The sequence below is a fragment of the Patella vulgata genome, chromosome 6, assembly GCF_932274485.2.
Source record: "Patella vulgata chromosome 6, xgPatVulg1.2, whole genome shotgun sequence".
NCBI lineage: Eukaryota > Metazoa > Mollusca > Gastropoda > Patellidae > Patella > Patella vulgata.
Genome location: NC_065884.2, coordinates 14,154,198 through 14,167,663, shown reverse-complemented (window position 1 = coordinate 14,167,663; position 13,466 = coordinate 14,154,198). Strand labels below are relative to the sequence as shown.

Here is a 13,466-nt window from a genome sequence, read left to right as displayed (position 1 = left end):
TCGACACAAACTAGGTCAATTCTATGTCAACAATTCGCTTGCGCGTTGCCGTCTTTAGCAGTGGGAGGAAACAGGAGGACCCGGAGAAACCCACGAGGTTGGACAGGCGACCATACCCGTTGTCACGTACAAGCGGAGAATCGAAACCACGCCAGTTGACTCAATGACAGACCTTATGATACAGCGCACACGTTCTAAGTGCTAATCATTCGGCCATCCAACTCCCAACCATTGATACGAGAAAGCAGGCCGGAAATTACAAAATAATGAACTTGCTCGGTCAATTCCAGATGGAATCAGGCACCACCACTTGCGTGAACCATCCCCACAGTAGGACCTTAAACCCCATCGTTCGTTCGTTCGTTCTAACAACCCCCCCCCACCCACCCCACCTAAAAAAAAAAACCCACCCACCCACCCCACCTAAAAAAAACCCAAAAACAAACAACAACATTTCATTTTATTTCATTTAATAGTGAGAGCTAATTATTTCGTTCTGATATCACCCCTCTCATCTCTTTCAGTGATAGTAGCGGCCAAACGATTATTTACTGCTGATCGGTTTGATGCTCGATAGCCTGGCTATATTCATGTCTTGATAAATATATCCATGATCTTGCTGAAATTACGAACTGTTCGTGACACATTTAAACAAATTTTAGGGTAAGGTATTAGGTCGTTCGCGAGGTGACAACAGTGGACATTTGTTGCTTAGCAACAAATCCCGTCCGAGTGGTAAACCAGCGAGCCTTAAATCCGCTGCGTGTAGAATTTATTTATTTATTTTCTTTGAACTCGTAAACACAGCATAATTCAGAGGCAAGGAATTAGACCCTTTCCTCTCTGTATGATTATTTCATTGGTCATTCTGTAAGATATAGCAAGCATTGCAATGAGATGAAGGCGGGGCAAGTTGAGGGGGCAGGGGGTATTTAGCGTTAATTAGCAACAAAAGCACAAAACGTTTCAACAATTAAACACATACAAATAAAAATAAATGGAGCTTTAAGTTTAACTTGCTACTGATATGCGCCAACCACACTAATGAAGACGAGCAGGGTGTTTGGTGGCCGAATGGTTAACGTGTGCGCCTTGGATCACAAGGTCTGTAATTGGCTTGGTTTTGATTTCCTGCTTGTACGTGACAAGGAGTAGGGTAGCCTGTCCAACGTCGGTTTTCTCCTGTCATGCGCTAGAGAATTATTGAAATTGAACCCATGTGTTAGTCCCGAAATGACCAAGTTTGTGTCGAGTGGACGTTAAACTCTGGCTAATAAAGATAGAGTGTGTGCTATAAGGATATTTTCTGCCTGAGCCATTATGGCCCTCAAAATAGATCTGTTATTTAACTTGAAGGGGGATTATGTATGATTAGATAAAGAGCTGACAGTTCTCGCTATAAGAGTTAATAGTTAAAAATAGATAATGAAAAGGGAATATGTTGACAATTTCAGTCAAATTACTTCGCTCTGAGACGAGTTATCGCCGAAACATACAGAGTAGCCTCGACTGTTATTGCTACCGTTGTTACCATAATGAACAGAGTCTCGATTATCCATTTTTACGTTAAATCATCAACCGCAAATCATATTTAAATCTATTGAAAATCTAGTGTATCCGATGTCATCGAGAGTTGATTATGGTCTTGGTAAGTTAATTAATAATTTCTATAACAGTTAAGGCATAAAGAAAGATCTGCCATGGGCAAATTTAGCTCTTGCATAATGCCTGTTTTATGTTTTCATAAATATAAAATAGATGAATTTTAAACTTACATATCAAGAAAGAAAAAAAAAGTTAGCATACCAAACAGAACACATACTGCGCAACACATACTGCACTACTATGGCATAAACAAATAATCTGTTTTCCAAATCAGGAAATGAATACAAATATATTCATAAAGCGACAACATGTTGTCGGATTTAATGATAACACAATATTACTTTCCACATATAAAATGATGCGAGGCTGGAATTGGTCTAAAAGAATTGCCTCTCAGCTACGAATATTCTCTATCAAATGTCAAACAGTTACCAGAAAATGGATAGACCACAAGTTAGACATATCGGCAGTTAATTATCAAAATATAAAACTATAAGAAGGTAAATATCAAAGTAGCTATATTTGTGAACGTTCTCAATAATCTAAAAATGGAAGCTGTTGTCCTAGAAAACGTGACCCATCACTCGTCATAGCTAAATGGAGCTTTGGTTCTGACATGGATCTACTGGAGAGAAAGAAGTTAACACGGTATCTCATTAACAAGCAGAATTGAATGTGCCACATCATGGTGAAAGGTAAACCATTGGGACTATATTTTGTATAAAGTGTGCTCATTTCAACGTTGACAACACGTTTGGACGAATGATGAATAAGAGAGATAGAAACCGGACTCAAAAAATAATAATCAATTGCCTCGAGTTATATCATAGTTAATAACAATGTACTACTATGTAATTAAATCAATCTAGTTGAATATCCTGCAGATATTCAATTCAAAATCGATTTAATTCTGTACATCATTTACAAAGATGCGATGAATTTGAAAATCCGCTGCGGTTTAACGTCCATTTCGGGATTAACATGGTTCAATTTTATTTCAATAATTCGCTTCTGCGTAGGGGTCTTTAGCAGTGGTAGGAAACCGGAGAACTCGGAGAAAACACGAAACACACGAGGAAGGGCAGGCAACCCTACTCCTTGTCACGTACAAGCGGGAATCGAAACCACGCCACTTGACTCAATGAGAGACCTTATATTGCAACGAACAGGCGTTAACCATTCGGCCACACTACCCCTTACCCCCCACCCACTGCAGACGATATGAACAAGCTAGGGTCACCTATACGTGTTGGGCGAAATAGGATTCCTTTTAATCGGATTGAATCAAAGCCGGGAGATTATCTATATCGGTTTAGTTTCTTAATTAAATGTTAAAAAATCGATTTGAGTCCATTTGTTTTTAGATCAAGTCGTTAGAATTGAGATATTATCCGAAAAATGCAAATGTCGTTCCGCGCCATTTGTTTCCTAGATACAAAATAAAACGTCACACATTTAAATGTATATATTATGACGATAAGTTCGGCTTCGCACCTTTATGTCTTTTAAATCTCATCTTTTCTGTAGTTTACAGGATTTTAAAATAGACTTGGCGATGAAAATGTGATGCTTGAGCACTATTTTATACACAGCAGACTAACAGTTTGATTTAGAATCCAGATTTGGGGAATATGATGCCAGCGAGGACATCGATTAGCCCACAATTTACTTCAAATTTATATATGTAAAATAATGTTAGTGGTTTAATGTATTCGTCGTGCACCATACACATGTCAATATAAATGACGCACAATGTTATTTATGAGACTATATATTGCAAGAAATCTATAAATTATATGAAACAGGACAAAATGGACCAATTCGAACATTACAGATACACAGATATTTGCATTAACGGCATAGATTTGTTTTCTTCGTGTAACACAATCGCCTGGGTTAGAACAGTATCAGTGTTTCAGTAGACGGTTAATACGAATACATATAGAAAGCGCCTCACACGTTGTAACTCTACTGGTTGAGATCTGGGATTAAGAAACTTCTGTATATCTACAGCTATTTATTTCAAACAGAAGGACTTCAAGTGTGTTTTATACAGAATTGAGTATATGAATACAGATTTGTGACGAGACAAATTTATTTCAAACTCTAGAAGTGAATTTTAGTGTACAGTACAGAATTAAGTTAGAACCGAGACTATTATTTTCAAACAGCAAAAGGACGCTAAGTGTGCATTGTACAGAATTGAGTATATGTATACAGATCTGAGACGAGACAAATTTATTTTAAACTGTAGAAGGACTTCAAGTGTAATTTTAGTATACAGTACAGAATTAAGTTAGAACCGAGACTTATTTTGATTCCAAACAGAAGAAGGACTTTGAGTATATATACGTATCTACTACAGAATTTAGTATATTCATTCAGATCTGAGACTACAAAAGTTGCGCGTATTCATAGCTACTTATTGCAGACAGTAGAAGGACATTAGTGTATCTAGTACCGAGTTGAGTATTTTAATTCTGATTCCAGACTAAGAAAGCTTCATAGCTATAGAAGTACTTCGAGTAGGTATATTTATTTGAACCAGTAGAAAGACATATATAGGTATATATATATAGAAGTTAATGTACTAATTCAGATCAATAGAGAATTGTGCCAGCGGTGAATTGAAACTGTGATTGGGAATAATAATCAACCCGATCATAACGTATATTATTCAGAGGAAACGCACGACAATTAACCGATTGCCTCTAACGGCTCGTTATTTATAACCGCTTCAAATACAATTGTCGCGCCTCACCGTGAAATCGCTTCATTGTTTTGAATCTGTCGTGGATTGAACATTATTGAAGCCGTGGTACTTGTAATATACCCATGAAATGGAGTAACAAGGGACAGGGAACCAACCTGCTTGCAAATTGGAACATGGATTTAATACAATTGAACATCGGTGGTAAAATATTTGTAACAACTCGATCAACATTATCAAGAATTCCGAACACAAAATTATCAGATCTAAAGGAAAGTTCTGTTCATTACCGAAGTGCCCACAAAGAATTTTTCTTTGATCGAGACCCCGAGGCCTTTGCGTGTATCCTGAATTATTACAGGACTTCCGAGTTACATTTGTCCCATAAACTCTGCGGAAATGCCATCCGAAGGGAATTGGAATTTTGGGGAATGGATATAAGCATAGTTTCAAGTTGTTGCTGGAAGCGCTTGTTCGAAGTTGACGAAGATGAAAAAGTTTTGAATAATTTAAAAGAAGGAATCGCGGATGAAAGTGGTCTGTTAGATAATAACAATTCTACTAAAAGTAAAAGACATCTTCTGAAACACAGAATCTGGTTACTGTTAGACAAGCCGAATTCATCAACCGCAGCTAAGGTAAGTTTATGAAGTGTTTAAACAGCGTTTAGTAATTGAACACGTTTTAAGAAAACACGGCAGCCGCGGTGACTCAGTGAGTAAGACGTTGTCTCGCTAGCCCGGAGGTTCCGTGTTCGGTCCCTGCGTTGGCCGAGAATGTTTATCTGGATTTTTCCTTGTCCGTGGGGTATATTCGTTCGGATGGGGCGAAAACCCAAGGTCCCGTGTAAACATTGGTGTGCGCGTTAAAGAACCCTTACCAGTCGGAATTGAAGATAAATAAGAGTAGGCCGTAGCACCGCTGTCCGGGCAAAAGTTCCCTCATAGTACACTGGATAGCGTGTGTCCGTCTTCATTAGCCCGGTCGAAGCAGATTAATAGGACGTTAAACCCCATTCGATTTTATTTCTATGAAAAACAATAATTTTAATCGGAGCTACTTTTCTACAATGATTCTCTTGTCGTGTTCTGGAGAATCATTGTAGTAACGTAGCTCCGATTACAATACAGTAATTTTTGTTCAAAGAACTGTTGTGTTTATTTTAAGTTTATGAGATCATTAATATAATTGCCATGTTATAAAAAGGGAAAGTGATTTAGTATCTCATCAACACTTGCGCAATTTTGAAATATAAAGATAGTTATTTTTGTATTTCCATGGCTACTTGTGCAATGTGAAGAAGGAGAATTTTGCCCGGACATTGGCATTTCCGCCCACTTTTATTCGAATTCTCACTATCAAGGATGCTTTAACATGTATCCAACGTGCACTCACTACCCCTGACAAGTGACGACCGGGTCTGAAAAATCTTGAAACCCGGAGACTCTTTATTTAAATTTAATTGAGCGAATGTAGATTTCATGCTGTTGTTTTAATGAATGATATTCGTTGTTTGTATTTTAAACCGAACTGAGTGCAATAAGGTGGACAAGTGCTGTTGATTTTAAAAATATCATTTGATTTTTTCAAATAAATCCATTTTTAGCAGATTTTCTTAACAACTTTGTATCATTTTATCATTTTTATCAAAGCATGTCAGTTTTAGTGTTCTGGTTTAAAAATATCCAAACATACTATTTTTGACAGATTTTATGAAATGAGACTGATCCACCTTATTGTACTAGCAGCCTAAATTGTGGAACAGCCACATCCTCTATAATCGTCTAGATTTTCATAGTTTAGATATGTCTTTAAAAAAAATAAAAACGATTTACAGACAAACAATCTGCCCATGGTGCCATAAAGTAGTTGATGGTTAAATTTATATTTTACAGTGTTTTATGAGTTAGATAATACAGTGTTTCATGAATTAGATAATACAGTGTTTCATGAGTTAGATAATGCAGTGTTTCATGAGTTAGATAATATAACGTTTCATGAGTTAGATAATACAGTGTTACATGAACTAGATAATACAATGTTTCATGAGTTAGATAATACAGTGTTTCACGAGTTAGATAATGCAATGTTTCACGAGTTAGATAATACAGTGTTTCATGGGTTAGATAATGCATTGTTTCATGAGTTAGATAATACCGTGTTTCATGAGTTAGATAATACAGTGTTTCATGAGTTAGATAATACAGTGTTTCATGGGTTAGATAATGCAATGTTTCATGAGTTAGATAATACCGTGTTTCATGAGTTAGATAATACAGTGTTTCATGAGTTAGATAATAGAGTGTTTCATGAGTTAGATAATAGAGTGTTTCATGAGTTAGATAAAACAGTGTTTCATGAGTTAGATAATACAGTGTTTCATGAGTTAGATGATACAATGTTTCATGGGTTAGATAAAACAGAGTTTCATGAGTATAACCATAGAAATATAAATTACCATTATAATTGCCACAAAATAACCAAATTATTCCGTTGACGATACCCAATATAGCACGCATAACCATAGAAATAAAAATTACCATTATTATTGTGACAAAATAACCAAATTATTCCGTTGGGGATACATTAACCACCCCACCCTTCCATACCTTTCCTATAGAATAACTGACTGTTTTATGCACTATTAGAAATGGCGTTGTAATCAATTTTCACATAGCATTAATTCCTTTTGTGTCTGTATTTTTTTATCCGCGTATAAATGCGCCTTTTTGCACCATTCTTTTAGATAATTGTTGCAATCACTTGTTTTTTTTTATTCTAGCGCCCTTTGTGAATCGTGTATTCTCATATAATTATGCATCTTTATTTTTTCTTTCTTTTAAATAATTGCCATTGCAATTAATTTTTTTTATATTCTAGTTCCCTTTGTTAATCGTTTATCCGCATAAAATACGCATTTTTGCGCCTTTTAAATATTGATCTAGAAATACAAATGTATGATTAATTCTAATATAATTATGTTACCTTGATCTAAAAAAATCGAACACCTTCCATATTTTTCATTCATAATACCGCTGTGTAGTTTTTAGTTTAGGTCAAAGTATATTGATCGCGGTTTGTATTATAACGATTAATTGAAAATCGTAATAGAAGTCAGTAACATAAAGAAGGAAAAACTAACACTTTCACGAAAAATTAACCCACTTTAGATTGAAAAGATATTGGATATCGATATACATATATAACGAAATGGCTAATTGTTATATATACCATTTCTTTCGGTAGCGTTAATATATTTTTTTATAAGGCAAAAAGTGATAGCGCTGAGGAAGAACATAATTATAGCCGTGTGTTTGACGTTGACACTGGCATGACTCTAATGACAAAATAATCCGCAGTATTCGCCAGACGGTAGAACTACTTAATGTCAATACATATAGGAGTAATTAAGAGAGAATAAGGTTAATGTAGAAACCCTATTTCCTGGTTCATACACTTTGAGCACTAAATCATGCCAGACTTCGAAACTGAACAAAATAGGGTTTAATGTTGGGTTCCCACTGTCGTGTGATGCATTACGATAGGATTGTCTCTATTGAGTTCACGATCTATACGCGCAGATACGTTCCGATACGGCCAACACGATTGTTACACTGAACTCAATATGTGATAAGACCTGATAGGATCACCACGATTACTCCAGAATTAAAACTACGATTTCAATTGTAGCACGAATTGTGATAGTGTGAACCTAACATTAGGTCCTAATTTTCTGCTCTGACTGGGATAATGAAGGCGGACGTACGCCATACGGAGCCGGTGGGGCCGATTGAATAACGCGTGCGTGTTGCATCATAAGGTCTGTCATTGAATCAAATGCCGTGGTTTCGACTCCCTGCTTGTACGTGACAAGGATTAGGGTCGTATGAAATGAAGTTGATCCATATATTAGTCCCGAAATGGAACTGGTTTGTGCGAGTGGACGTTAAACACCATTTCTCTCTATCTCTCGTACGCCACACAGTGCTTTGAGAGAAATTTGGCCCAGACAGCGGCTCTATGGCCTATTCTTATTTCGAAATCGATTATGTTCACGAGACCTCGGTTTTACTCCGCTGTGTTTAAAACGCGCCTTTTTCGTCTTCTAATCACCGGGTGGAGGGGTCTCAGAACTAGAATAGCCCCGGGCTTCTCTACACCTGTATCCGATACTGAGTGGAATAGGTATAAGTACGGGAAACCCTTTATGCATGTTCTCTTCGCATATATGCTCTTTTGGGGTCCATGTTCGTTCGTGGTGAAAGATGGGACCCATGTTCGTTGGCCGCTTCTTTCAGTAGACTAAACATGGTTTAACGTTCTACATTTCGGCACCGACTGGGCTAATTAAGACGGAAATACGCCATACAGTGTGCTATGGGGGACATTTTGCCCAGATCTGGGTTTTATGTCCCATTAGATGTTACCCCTGCAACACTGACACGGTGGTACCACGACGGAAAATCCCGATTAACTTTCTTAGCCAACACAGGGATCGAACACCGGGCCCCAGTTTCACAAAGCATTCTCATGGTTTAACGTTCTACATTTCTGCACCGACTGGGCTAATGAAGACGGAAATACGCCATACAGTGTGCTATGGGGGACATTTTGCCCAGATCTGGGTTTTATGTCCCATTAGATGTTACCCCTGCAACACTGACACGTTGGTACCACGACGGAAAATCCCGATTAACTTTCTTAGCCAACACAGGGATCGAACACCGGGCCCCAGTTTCACAAAGCATTCTCAGACTTAAGTTAAGAATTTACTCAACTTCAATCACTGTTTATGAAAAATATCTTTGATCCAGAAACACAAACATTTTCGCATAGTTTCTTATTCATGGATTTCAAACATTCAAACATTATATACCTCGTTGGCGTATATGCAAATACAATTTCAGAAATGCATAAATCAATATTGTGCTTCCGTAACAGGTTTAATTTAATCAATATAAATGAATTCCCAATAATGTTGAGAGTATACTCTTCCAAAAGTCGCCCAAATACATTAGTAATATTGTCCTTCCATAAGTATGTGTTCTAGTTTATTCATTCATAACCTTGTTGACAATATTGAATGAATGGATAAAATGGATGAATGAAATGAAGTTTTTCGTCCTAGTTTTCTGTTCCAACCTGCCAACTGTGTGACGCGTGACCTTCTCCATTAATCTTCTCCATTTCATTTCTTGATAAACCAAAGCCAGATATATTTTTTTTTATCTGTGCGAACCAACATCCAGATAAGTGCCCAGATGAGGTGTTGAGGTGAGGATACAAATATTCACGCCAATTAGATTATTTAGCAGAGAGTTTGGACAGAAAACATAATTCAAATTAACTTTTTATATGGCGAGATATGATAAAAATATTTCACATTTTAATAGTCACACCAATTAGATTATTTAGCAGAGAGTTTGGACAGAGAACATATTTCATACTAACCTTTAAACATATGGCGAGATATTTAAAAAATATTTCACATTTATATCTGGAAATGATTTGAAAATAAGAAAAAAATAACTACCATTCTCGTTTTATAGATGTGGGTGCGGCGTATCTGATCAGTTCGCGGATAATATATCATGTTTTGTTTTATTGATAAGGTCTGAAAAATTACATCTAGTCAATTTTTATATGTTCTGTGCTGATTCTGCATTTACTATTAACATTACTAGCGGATCCGGAGGATTCTATTTACCAAACTGCCCAATTACCAAGAATGTGTCTTTTTGATCGATATTGAAGCCTTCGTACATATTTAGTAAATTATTTTATTGCTTCGAGTCACGATATCTCTATGAGTATGGCACTGGCTCACTAGCCGGGGTTATCGGGTTCGATCCCGGTGGTGGTCGAGAAATTTATCAGCCTGGGTTCCCCTTTATCAGTGGCCCAGGTGAATCGGACAAAAAGGGGGTCCCGTGTGTATAATTGCCTATACCTTAAAGATACATTATGGGAGATAAGATAAAAGAGATGGCAGTTCTCGCTATAATAGTTAAAAACTAGATAGTGTAAAGGGAATTTGCTGAAAATTTCAGTCAAATTGATCCACTATGAGCCGAGAAAGAAGCGGGTGAAATTTTTGCATAGTCTCGGTCATCATTACTAAAATCATTAATATAAACAGCATAGTCTCGATTATCCACTTTTTAAAAATTTAATAATCAATGACCGTTAGCGGCATATAGGAATCTAATCCAGCCAACATCGAAGGCTATCCTTGACATCAAGAGTTTATTATGGTCTGGATAAGTTAATTAATGTCTAATTGATAATTTAGATAACATTTCAGGCCTAAAGAAAGACTTGTAATAAGCAGATTTTGCTCTTGCATAATGCATGTTTAATCACCTAAAAGTTGGAAATCGAAATAAGAATAGGCCCCAGCGCCACTGCCCGGGCAAAAGCCTCCCCACAGCAGGTTGCTTGCCATATGTCTGTCTTCAATAGCCCAATTGGTGTAAGATGTTAAACCTCATCTCTGTTCATTCCATTTTATCTCCTGATCTAAAAGAGAGAAAAAACATGTTACATGTACATAATTAGTTTCACAGTATGACATGATTTAGTACTGTATTAAGGAGCTATGTGTTAACCCTGATCTCTTTTAATTACAGTAAAATTGATTTACAGTTCGACGAATGCTGTAGTCCATAAACTCATAAACAATATATTGGACGCTATAATTGTTTTACAGGTTACAGAATACTACAGACCATAATATCATTAATAAAGAGAGAGAGAGAGAGAGAGAGAGAGAGAGAGGGCGTAACATCCACTCGACACAAACTAGTTTATTTCAGGACTAACACATGGTTCAATTTTGTTTCAATATTTCGCTGGCGTTAAGCGGTCTCTCTACTCCCCCCCCCCCTCTCTCTCTCGCTCGCTCTTAAAATTAGATAATATCATTAATAATGTGAGAGAGAGAGAGAGAGAGAGAGAGAGAGAGGGGCGTAACATCCACTCGACACAAACTAGTTTATTTCAGGACTAACACATGGTTCAATTTTGTTTCAATAATTTGCTTGCGTTTAGGGGTCTATCTACCCCCCCCCCTCTATCTCTCGGTCTTAAAATTAGATCAAATTCCGTTCGACATGACAGTGTTAAGCGTCAGTACCGAGTAGTGTTGAATGGTACTGAATGCTTGTGTTATCGAGTGTGTCTTTCTCTCTTCCGGTTCCTTCATTGACAATGCTGGGTTATTAAACATTCATCTTTAACTTGGTTGTTATTTGAGTGTTCGTGCAGCATTATTGGCTGGCGAAGTTTCATTTTTAAATTTTTCTAACTTAAAAGCATCGATATATGTCACTTTCTCTCTTCCGGTTCCTTTATTGACAATGCTGGGTTATTAAATATTTGTCTTTAACTTGGTTGTTCTTTAAGTGTTCGTGCAGCATTATTGACGGGTGAAGTTTCATTTTTAAATTTTCCTAACTTAAAAGCATTGAAATAGGTCACAGTGAAAAAAATAAAATGTAACTGATTGTCACCCACTTTAAAGGCTCAATACCACTCTTGTTGTAACTGAATAATATGTCCTAATCTTTATTCTGGTCAACAAATTGTACTATTTTACAATATTCCAATTAATTGATGATGCAAATTTCATCTTAACACACCTAATTTAAAAATTTGGAAAAATTCAATTAAATGATTTGAAAAGCCTGACGTAAAGCTTTTCAAATGTGACTTGGATTGAAAAATATTTTTGAAACCTTTGGACAAGTAAAATATGATTTAATGGATAATTTACACAACAGGTAGGACACTAACACATCTAGTACTTAGAATAAGGCTATGTTTTATTTTCTGGAGCTGTCAAGCCAGCAAGAGTGTTATTGTCCCTTTAAGATTAACACCAGTGCAAACTAAAAAGTAAATAACGCCCAGGACCAACGCGACACGTAACCCTGATTCTTGTTTTAACATCATCTAAGCTTAAACGTGTACACGTATTTCATAAATTTTAGGGTTTCATTTTTTTTTATAGTTTCCAATTTCCGAAGTTCTCTTACTATTTACTCTAACTTAATCCTGAACACATATTGTGTATAGTATTTGTGTTAATGAAGACGTACCACTGATCGCTTTACAAATAACGTTCACGTGTCAGTGTATGTTTACGTATACCAGAATTTGTAATATTCGCATTAGTGGGCGGATCTTACTATATTCTGCACCCAGAGAACTAACTACTTCGAGAATCGATCTCTGCCCTGAATGACCACCATATCGAAAGTTTGGTATGCTATTTTGTAATGCGAGTTTACTCCGTTTCACATCTGTCACTCACACACACAAAGACTAGGTAAGCCTTCTTTATTTTATTAAATGGAAACGAAATAAATACATCTCACAATTCGCAAAGTACTTCGTGTTTTCGACCAAAATCGTCGAGTTAGAAATTAGAGCGTCGGCCAACTAGCTTAGTTTCTGTTCTCAAGCGGAGCTAGTTGTAGACAGACAGCGTAAGTTTAGTATGATCAGATCATAATAACCTTGTCTGCCAGAGTCCTACATATTTGGCAGTCAAAATTCAAATGGTTTGGAATGTCATAAAATATGGTATGAACGTTACATCCGTTTCAGTCCATCGTCATGTATTCAAAATGGTCGCCAGATGATTTTGTTTCGACCGCTTAAATATTAATATTCCATTTGAAATCAGTGTTGGCCATTACAGAGGTGAGAACTCAAGTCTCACCATAAATATTTATTGTGATTCGAGGGAGACACAGTACTTGTCTTTACTACACTAGGACCTGGAAGAGTTGTTATCATTGACGTGTTCTGAATGGTGTGAGGAATTTGCCAATGAAACGGTCTGTTACGGCGAGCTTTAGGCGTGTTTTGCACGCAACTTTGGGTAATCCAATATAAACATCAATGCTGATTGGTTAATCAAATGTCTGATGTCATAGGGTCAAAAGTCGCCCGTATGACCTCAGATCTTCATGTAGTGTAGGCCATCGAAAGTAAAAAAAAAAAAAAAAAAACGAAATATAGATCTGTATTTTAATCAGATCAATCTGGTTAAAACACAGATCCTATTTCGTTTCGTTTTTATAGTTTAAAATTTCGTTTTACTTGTCTTTACTACACTTGGATCTGGAAGAGTTGTTATTTAACT

The 13,466-nt window shown here is 36.6% G+C and overlaps 1 protein-coding gene across 2 annotated transcripts in view; it reads left to right on the top strand.

Moving 5' to 3' along the window:
• The first annotated feature begins 1,983 nt into the window (after positions 1–1,983).
• Positions 1,984–13,466, top strand: part of LOC126823488 (potassium voltage-gated channel protein egl-36) — a 41,330-nt gene continuing 29,847 nt past the window's right edge. The window contains exons 1-2 of one of the 2 annotated variants that reach the window (XM_050552361.2): positions 1,984–2,300; positions 3,140–4,953. In XM_050552361.2, the coding sequence (XP_050408318.1) occupies positions 4,441–4,953 (513 nt within the window). In that variant the 5' untranslated portion in view covers positions 1,984–2,300; positions 3,140–4,440. The remainder of the gene's footprint in view (positions 2,301–3,139; positions 4,954–13,466) is intronic. The other variant, XM_050552362.2, reaches the window with a different exon arrangement.